At 33.2% G+C, this 10,441-nt stretch overlaps 1 protein-coding gene across 1 annotated transcript; it reads right to left on the bottom strand.

The window, feature by feature from the left end:
* Nucleotides 1–5,047: 5,047 nt before the first annotated feature.
* On the bottom strand, nucleotides 5,048–9,411 carry LOC104110201 (probable prolyl 4-hydroxylase 6). Its single transcript, XM_009619655.4, has 8 exons — nucleotides 9,129–9,411; nucleotides 8,943–9,035; nucleotides 8,786–8,843; nucleotides 8,104–8,208; nucleotides 6,926–6,983; nucleotides 6,648–6,823; nucleotides 6,482–6,542; nucleotides 5,048–5,548 (listed from the first exon to the last, which is right to left on the bottom strand). Exons 1-8 carry the CDS (start codon nucleotides 9,242–9,244, stop codon nucleotides 5,259–5,261), a joined length of 957 nt encoding a protein of 318 aa, XP_009617950.1. The 5' UTR covers nucleotides 9,245–9,411; the 3' UTR covers nucleotides 5,048–5,258.
* Nucleotides 9,412–10,441: the final 1,030 nt, after the last annotated feature.

Below are 10,441 nucleotides of genomic sequence, written 5' to 3' on the forward strand. Positions count from 1 at the left end.
CTTTTAATCAAGTCTGTCGTATATTTATTTCAATCAAGTATATATAGACTTTTTAATAAGTCTGTTGCGGCGTGCAATCCGATCCCCCCAATATTGACTTTTAATAAGTCTGTTGCGGTGTGTAATCCGATCCCCCAATATTGACTTTTAATAAGTTTGTTGCGGCGTGCAACTCGATTCTCCAATATAGACTTTTTAATAAGTCTGTTGCGGCATACAACCCGATCCTCCAATATATCCATTTCAATCAATTCTTATAGAAAAAAATTCCCCAATAAATACACCAATTAATATAAAATTATAAGACAACAAGCATACAATAATTATAATTTAATTATGAAACAAACAATGACAAATAACAAATTATTATAGAAATCAGGGAGAAAATAGGCAGTTTAATATTTAATATGCTAAATGTCAAATAACAATTAAAACACATAATTCAAATAGCATGTAACAATTAATGCAGGAATTTAAAAATCTATATTTGACAAAGAATAGGAGAGAAGCAATTATTATAATAATTAATTTATGATTTAAAACAATTTATGATTTTTTAAGTAAACAGACAAACAATTAATTTGACGACGTATAGACACTCGTCACCTCGCCTATACGTCGTTCACATGCTTTTCACATAACAAATAATTTAAGGGTTCTATTCTCTCAAGTCAAGGTTAACCACAACACTTACTTCGCTTTGCAAATTTTAATCAATTACTCAACCACAAATTTTCCTTTTAAATTTGACACCAAAAGTTTCAAATCTATTCACAAACAATTCGATATACTCAATATGAATCATAGGAATTAATTCCATATGAATTTATAAAATTTTCGGATAAAAATCCGAAATTCATTAAAATATTCGGCAGTGGGACCCACATATCAAATCCCGAAAAACTTACGAAATCCGAACACCCATTCCGAGACGAGTCCAATCATACAAAAATTATCCAATTTCAATGTCAAATGGACCTTCAAATCTTAAAATTTTATTTTTGGAAGATTTTATAAAAATCTGATTTTTCTTCCATAAATTTACGGATTCATGATATAAATGAGTATGAAATCATGAAATATAATCAATATAGGATAAGGAACACTCACCCCAATGTTTTTTCGTGAAAATCGCCCAAAAATCGTCTTACCCGAGCTCAAAAATGAAAAAGAGTTGAAAATGGGTCAAAACCCCATTTCCAGAACTTAAGTTCTATTTTACAGATTTTTATTCATCGCGATCGCGGAAATTCATTCGCAATCGCGTAGAACAACTTTGCTCATATTCATTTTATTCTTCGCGATCGCAGGAATGGCTTCGCGATCACGAAGCACATTTTTGCACAGGCTACCACTTTGCTCTACGCGAATGCGACATCACACACACGAACGCGAAGCATAACCCCATAGACCTACGCGATCGCGGACCGTTTCATGCGAACGCGAAGAACAAATTTGAGTACCCCAGCTTCTGCTTCATTTCCTCTTCGCGAACGCGAGGACTCGATCGCGAACGCGAAGCTTTGTACTTCGACCCTTCGCGAACGCGTGCCCTCGGTCGCGAATGCGAAGCACAATTGTGCCAGTCCAACTTTCCTCTTCGCGATCGCGAAGCACAAAACACCAGATGACAGTAGAAGCTAAAAACCAGATTTTCTAAGTTCAAAATCATCCCGTAGTCTATCCGAAACTCACCCGAACCCTCGGGGCTCCAAACCAAACATGCACACAAGTCCTAAAACATCATACGAACTTGCTCGCGTGATCAAATCGCCAAAATGACACCTTGAACTACGAATAAGACACCAAATCAAAGGAAATTTTTAAAAAAACTTTAAAACTTATATTTTTACAACCGGGCGTCCGAATCACGTCAAATCAACTCTGATTCTCACCAAATTCGGTAGACAAGTCATAAATATTATAGTGGACCTATACCGGGCTCCGAAACTAAAATACGGACCCGAGGTCAATAAATCCAACATCAGTAATTTCTTAAAAATCCTTAACCTTTCAAGCTTTTAATTTTTCATCAAAATTCCATATCTCGAGCTAGGAACCTCAGAATTTAATTTCGGGCATACGCCCAAGTCTCAAATCACGATACGGACCTACCAAAATTATTAAAATATTGATCCGGGTCCGTTTGCTCAAAATATTGACTAAAGTCAACTCAGTTGAGTTTTTAAAGCTTTATTTCATATTTTAATCCATTTTTCACATAAAAACTTTTTGGAAAATTGTACGGAATGTGCACGCAAGTTGAGGAATGATAAATGTGCTTTTCGAGGTTTTAAAATATAGAATTACTTATTAAATTTAAAGATGACATTTTGGGTCATCACAATTAATTACTTACAGGTGTGTATATTGTATGATTCTTAAGGTATTGTGCAGAGGCGGATCGAGGATTTGATAACGACGGGTGCCATTATTTTTAACACAAAACCTACCACTAGCAAAGGAGATTGAATTAGGGTGTACATTCTGCCGATTCAACCCATTTTGAATTAGTTCGGTTCGGTTTGATCCGATCCATTATGAAATAATTCAATCAGTTTACAAGATTTTTAGTACATAAATAAATATGTGATCATCAAAACAACTGTACAATTCGATCTAATTCTCTCAATACAAATTCTATTTATTATGATTAACAAACATAAATAAAATTTAAGTTAGTAAATACATCTAATAAACCTACATATAGCTAGATAGTATTGCGTTTATTGATGCCATCACTTTTAAAAAGATCAAGAAAAATATAACATTAGATAATTAGAAGATTAGAATCACATTCAAATAAAATTTAAAGATCTAGAATGAGAAAAAGGAAGTAAAGTGGGATTCGATCCTGAAGGCATGTGGAAATTTGGCAACTCAACGGAGGCACCCATAGTCATTTTGTTACCTTCGGGTGCCACTGAAAACCTATATTATAGTTTTCAGTAAAATACCAATATATAAATAGAATTTTACCCGAGCATTCGGGTGTTGTACCGCCCTAAAGTCCCTACATAGATCTGCCCATGATTGTGCTTGGCATGTATCAAACACAAATACCTATAAAATATATAAGCTACTAAATTACCTCTAAAATATAAAGGCAACTAAATCAAATTTTCAATTTTAGATATGATTTCGTTTTATAGGGATCTAATAAGATGATGTAAGACAATTCATTTGTAATAAAATAGTGGATTAGTGATGTTATTACTAATAAACTCGGTAAAAATGTGTTAAGCTTTTCTAGTTAAAATGACTGTAATGTCTTTAATTTTATTTATAAAAAATATAAACTAATGGTGAAAATAAAATGAAGAGTGGGCTGATGGTTTTGCTCTGGAAACATCATTTCAAGAATTGTGAAAAGTATTGATCATGTATACATTGATTATGATTTTTTACACATTCGACCAATCAAATTAATTACAAAATAATTACAGTAGCTAGTCAGATATATAAAAGATGTATATTAATTATGTATAAAATATGTATCTTATATGTATATTATATTAATATAAAAAATATATATATATTTGCGGACTATTATTGAAGGGTGGCTACTTTGGTCGCCTAAAGCCAAACTTTAATGGGAGGCCTTATTTTTTTAAAAAAAAGAAAATCTTATATATTTTATTTGAAGTAGATTTTTTTAACTTTTTCAGAATAAAAATTTTAATAATATTTTGCTTAAATCATTTAATCTCTCCTGTAACATTATTGATCTTAAGTATAAAACCCGATTCAAGAAGTTGATAACTTTATAAAAATAATATCTTGATGTTTCAATACACTTGTTGCAATGATGGAAACCTAAGAAAAAACGAAAAAAAGGAGTTTTAGCAGTGGATTACTAATTTTCTAATGATAAATGTAATCTTTTTTTTATATAAAATATTTTACTTTTCTATTTTAAAATACTTAATATTTACTAAAAAATATTTGGGACCTCACAAGAAGAGTTGTAGTGGGATGGATCAGATCTTTCTTTCCTTAACCGAAGGTATTCGGTTCGAGTCTTGGGAATGAAAAAAAAATCTTTCTAAGGAGAGGTTCCCACTTTAATGGACTTTACATGGTATGAATTCGAATTAATAAAAACCCCAAATCAAATACCGGACATCGAGTAGGAATTAGAAAAAAAAAATTGGGGCCCCTAAAATTTTGGGGGTCTTAGTGGCTTCACCCTCTAGCCGCCCCCGCAGATTTCCCAAAGTATTTGGGATAGTAAAAGGTTTGGTAAAATAAAAAGTACTTAAAAATGAAAAAGTTATAAGTGGAAAGTAATTTACTTATGTTTTTTGACTTATCTTAACTTGTAGGCATTTAATTTATATTTTTCTTATTTTTCAAAGACTTGGATAAATTAAAATATTTTTATATACTAGTTTGACCAGCTTATAAGCTTATCAAATACTCTTAAAATTGTAACTCAGACTAGCAAATTATGATTCATCACCACTATTGACATCGAATTTCTCTCATCTCTTGCAAAAATAAATTTTTATAAGCTTGAATGAAGTAATATGCATAGCGAAAATTCATAAAGCCGATCCCACTTGGCTAGAAATTGAAAAATAATTATTGTTGGACGACCCTTCGTGGACGAAAAGTAGTACACTATTTGACTCGCTTTTTGAGTAATCCTTTTTATGCACTTGAATTCCCTTGGCCTAAAGTTCTAGTACCTTTTAGGTGCAAATTTATTATGCAACTAAGAAAGATATTCACAAATCTCGTAACAATCATTTATTTCTTGATTTTATAATTAGGTTCAGTAATGCTAAGTGATTACTACTTTCATTGACAGATTAAAGACTAACCAACCCGTCCACATTAAATTCCTATTTTTCTTCTTAGTGTAATAAGTTATTAAATATGTGTTTGCCCCAAAGCTTTCAAAACGTGGAGGTCTGGAAATCCATTGCATCAATCTTTCGCAAAAAAGTATATAACATAATATATAATTAAGATATTCTGTATGGCAAAGGAGTAATTGAAAGAAAAAATGCAGCCACGGAGAGAAGAATCAAGGAGGGCAAAATTTTGAGGGTAATGTCAAAACCTTGACCAGTATCAATACTATCATTTAAAATTCTCACTTAATCAATCCGTCAAAGGTAAAAAAAAAATTCCTTTTTACTTTGATCTGTCTAAAAGGTACTAAATGTACAAACCTAAATATACAAAGATTAAGGATAGGATTGCTGTATTACTTATATGTAATAATAGAAATTTTTGTGTGCATATTCCTATCAGGAGCAAACCTTGCAGCTCTTCCTACAATGACCTACAGAATCTTCAGAACCCATCATGTATAGAGGATTCTTTTCACATTCACCAGCAGTAGCCCACTGGGGGCAGTTCGGATTCTGATCCTTACAAACACTTGATGTTGTCTCAAAGGATCTCACATGAATCCACTTTGTAGCAGACCACTTCTCACCTTCAATAACAGGGCAGCTTCCATGCAAGCTTAGAGGATCAGTTGTTGCATCGGGATGTAGGCTGAAAAACAACAATGCATCACCCTTCCTAGGTTTTACTGCAAATGAGACATGAACATATCAGAATATGAAAACTTTATTACACATTTTATTCTGTTGGTTTTATTACAATTATTTTTCCATTACGCATCTTATGATGGTCTACGAAGCTGATGCTTTCATCTTCTACAGAAGCCCATGAGACCATTTGTTCTATTCGCGGGGGATGACAGGAGGCTATGGAAAGCAAAGGGTGAAATGCATAACTACTTCTTAGATTGCTCTCTCCCTCTAGCCAATGAGGAAGCACATCCAAGATGGCAATCCACAGCTAATTACATTGCTTTTCAATGTAACAACGAAAATCAAGAGAATAAGAAAAAAGATGCTGAATGCTGAACCAAGATGACAAATGCTGAATGCTTGTCCTATTTGCATCAATAGGACAAGCAAATGCTCCATTACAAGGAATTTGCAAGAGGACATTGTTTTCTTCCCTATTATCTTTTTATCATTAATCCAAATAAATGTACTCTGGAAACAACAATAATACTCCCTCCGGTCCACTTTATTTGATTTTTTTGCTGTTTTCACACATATTAAGGAATCCATCTTTTAGCATTAATTAACAATGAAATTGACCATATTAACTTTAATTTATTCATGGAAATATAACAAACACTCCTAGACTCTTTACTCCAAGGGCAGCTTTGGAAAAAAGAAGTTAATTCCTTTTTGATATTTGAAAAAATCAAATATTATGGACCACAAAAAAAGGCAAATAAATCAATTAAAATGGACCGGAGGGAGTACATGAATATGCTGAAAAAAAGGGCAGCCCGGTGCACGAAGCACCCCGTGTTCACACAGGGTCCGGGAAGGGCCGCACCCCAAAGGGGTGTGATGTAGGCCGTTTACCCAATGCAAGCATCAATGGTTGACTCATAAATCTATAGATAGCACACTCAACCTATTCATGGTGCTAAACATACCTGCATATCCTTTTTTAGCACAATCAGACCAGTCATCACCCTTTGCCTGAGTTTTTTTTGCCTGTAGAGTTTCCCATTAACAAGAGGAAAAAATAAACAAAGAGGAAATATTGCATCATAATCGCCAGCAGAACAGAAAAAGATGAATCATGCAATTAATGATTACCTCTGAATTAGGAAAAACTGTTTCCCCACCCTTCTCAACATCAGATAAATACATAAGAACAGTAGCCACCCGATGACCGCCTAGCTCTTGATTGACTTTGTCATGAAAATAATCAAAATGTGGCTCGTATTTTTGGCCATGTTCGTAATGCAATATCTGAATAGATTCCCCATTCTCTGTATTCCAACTTAATAAAGTAAGAATTTCACATACGCATTATACACATATACACATAATACATGTAGATGAAGCCACTCAACATCATAGAACTACAGTACCTTCAGGAAGAAACGTCCAGGCAGCTATCCTAGCCTCCACATTAGCAACTACTTGATCCTTATAAAGAAGAAAAACAAATGTCAGTGGTCTTCTTCAGTCATTAACCTAGACTAATATAAGTCCACCAAGGTAAATTTTTTAAAATGGAGGATGCAACATTGTATAGTTCAGGAATTCAGTTTCCAAATGAGAAGCAAGGCTGAGGAAATTAGCAGGATATCATCAGCAAGAAAATACATTCAGAAGGAAGTCATCGACTCAACCTGAGGGGAATGTAAAATGACAGGCCATCTCTAAAAAGGTTTCTAGAAGCATTGAATGCTACAAGCGTAATGCTCAAGAGAGGTTTTTCCATACTCAACTACAGATCATTTCACAATATGCTTGGTTCACCCAATATGGTACATGATTAACAATTCTACCCATTTTCAGATAGAACGCATATGAGCTAAATAGAAACTTTGAAATTACATACCAAAATGTATACTAAGTTCTAATCATGTTACCACATGTATTCCTTAGGATATGGCAATCAATCATGTATTGGTAAAATTATCCCAGTATCATTCAATAACAAACATTGAACTACCATTTTATAGTATCTTCCTGTCCGACAAAAGCAAAATCCAAAACATGATTTTGCTGAGAGAAAGTTGATCATACCCTACCATAATTAAAATATTTATTGGGTCAAATGGTCGAAGTTCAAACTACCACAAGTTTAGTTCCTTCAAGGGTAATATTAGAAAGAAATGGTACCCTAAGGTTAAAAGAGAAGCTCAAACATTAATTCCTCATTAAAAGAACATTATAAAAGGGTCCAACGTTAAAGATCCAGACAATTTAAATCTTGTTATCCAGTGATCAAGTTTATTGCATAATCAGTGAGGTCCTCCGCCAATTGAAGATACTTCTTTGTGTGCTCTATCCACCTCTGTCACATACAAATGTTTTCATAAATATGAAATAAGATCTGATGCCACCGTTTCAAAATGACAAATTCTGATAGTAAAAATAGGCATGCAAGTAACTAAAAAGGCAGCACAAGATAATATTGAACTGGCAGAAGGAAGATGACAGAGCACATCCAGATTGATTTTTGATGAAGATGCTTGACAAAACAGGGAAGAAAACCATCTAACATCTGAAATTACAGATAATGAAGGTTTTTGTGAACCTGGGCCTTTCTAAAAAACATGCCAGAGCTTGTCCGAACTTCACTCTCAACGCTTTTTCCTGATTCATTGTCAGCCACCATGGATTTCTCCAGCTTATGTTTAGCCTACTCATTCGAAAAAACATAAACCATGTCAAGTCAAAGGCTAGCTTTGAGTTTTTAGGGTTAACTACAAAGCAAAACAGAGATCTATCGGCACCAAGTAATTAGATGATATCAACTAGCTAGAACTAATAATTCACCGCTCAGCGCATTAGTTATTGCACTTACACTTCAAAAAAGGATTATGACTTTTATTGTTATTGTTATGCATGCATTGTGTCAAATGTTCGTTAGGAGCCTTTGTATTCTGGTTAGAGATTTGTTCATCTATCCGTGACTAAGGGTAAAAAACTTATCCACACTAGGTGTGTACACCAAACCAATAGATACATGACATGTGTTTGAACAGGTTCAAACTTATCTCACTCAACCATAAGCAATAACTAATAAATGAGAGATAGATAATCCTAATTTGCCTTAAAATTGCAACAGCCATTTATCTGGGATTGAGGCGTAGCTGATTGACTGATACACTTGTAAATGTAAAGATGTAAAGTTGTTACATTTAACATATTTTTTTACAGAAAGAGCACAACGATGCATTCTGATTGTACTAAAGAAAGAAGAGAAAAAAGCTAACCAGGGTGATGAAATGATCACATTCCTCATCTGTCAAAAAGTTCCTATATACAAAAGCCCTGCATAATTCATATCATTATCAGTATCACCCGAATATAAATTCAATATATAAAATAAATGTATCTACATAAACAAAAAGAGAAGAAAAAGGGAGAAACCTTGGGCGCCAGGAGATTTGGGTAACCCGGGTCGGATCAATTGTAGGGGACGAAGACGAACGGTCAGTCAGCAATTTCAGCACCGACGATTTTCTGAAAAAAGGAGCAAATGCATAACAAAAATAACGTACATTATTAGGAAAAAGAATCTATGAACAAATATAGAAAGAGCGACAGAAATCGTACGTTTTTTTATCATTATGCCAACCGGAAAATCGAAGAGAAGTCGAACGAGACAGATCAGGAAAAATGGAAAGGAAACAGAGAGAAAATAAAAGAAGAAGAAAAAGTTGACGGTCCATCGTATTCGTTATTGAAAATTTATGAATGATTTTTGTGTTTGGGTTTTATATTTGTTCGTGCTGGGCAGTTTCGCTTCTCTGTTTATATTTTTTCAGATCAATGGAACCAAAAAAGAAAGCAAAGGAGTGCCAGCTCCTTAGGTATTAAAGTTGTAGTGTTAGTCCCTGGTCTGAGTTAATAAAGGGCGTTCTTTTCAATCGTTACGCCCATTGAATTTTCTTTCCGCGGTTCGAGTCAAGGTCTTCCTCTAGAACGTTCTGCCAACTACTCCTTTTAATAAGTAATCACTTTTTCAGAGAAAAAAAAAGAAAAGAAAAGGAAAATACACCAAAATATAGGTAAAAAATATTTCATCTAAACTAATAAAATCACTATGTATATGATCGCTGAATATGATTTTATACTTTTATTTTAGTCTAATATACTGCGATGAATTTAGGAGTTGTTTGGTAGGATGGATTAGAAAAAACAATACAAGTATTAACTCTGTGCATTATTTGGTATATATTTTTTAACTTAATTATACATACTTCTTCCCTATGTATAACTAATACATAGCAAATGATGATATTAGCAATGCAAGAATTTTTAATACTGCCATAAATATGGTTAAATATATAATTGCCTCTCAAATGCTGTTTTGCCTTTTTGTTCTCTTCTTGAACTTCAATTTTGTTGGGTCCGTTGTTACAATTAGCTTGATATTTTTAATAAAATACTAGTTGTGTATGCTATGTTATTGGTTGGACTTTGTTTAACTTATCTGTATCAATGAGTTTATACGTACCCAATTAACAAGATCTTTTCTGACGGAAATTTAGAGAACGTGGAGGGTAATAAAATTGTTGCAATAAAAATAGCCTATTAAGTTAAAGAATGTCGAAGATATTTTTGTAAACAATTAATGCTTTTATAGATTATATAATATTTTAATATATCAAAACAAATAGTGGATAAGAAATAATTTCAGTATAATTAATGATAGCATAAATAATTTTAATATTGTTAATATCAATATTATTAATACACTCTATTCATCACTATTAAAATGTCTTCTACCAAACGACCTCTTAAGGGGATATAATATTATGCTTGATTGTGTTGGTATGTGATCCTAGTAAATTTATCGAAAGTTTTTGATGTTCGCGTATATGTAGGAGGGCAATATCTGAGAATGAACATCTACTTTGATCTTT

Source organism: Nicotiana tomentosiformis, chromosome 2, assembly GCF_000390325.3.
Source record: "Nicotiana tomentosiformis chromosome 2, ASM39032v3, whole genome shotgun sequence".
Taxonomy (NCBI): domain Eukaryota; kingdom Viridiplantae; phylum Streptophyta; class Magnoliopsida; order Solanales; family Solanaceae; genus Nicotiana; species Nicotiana tomentosiformis.

Coding starts and splice junctions, on each gene's coding strand:
- LOC104110201 (XM_009619655.4), bottom strand. CDS start 9,244: ATGGACCGTCAACTTTTTCTTCTTCTTTTATTTTCTCTCTGTTTCCTT. Junction 8,844..8,942: donor CAAATCTCCTGGCGCCCAAG/GTTTCTCCCTTT, acceptor TGAATTATGCAG/GGCTTTTGTATATAGGAACT. Junction 6,984..8,103: donor TGTTTTTTAGAAAGGCCCAG/GTTCACAAAAAC, acceptor CTTCTTTATAAG/GATCAAGTAGTTGCTAATGT.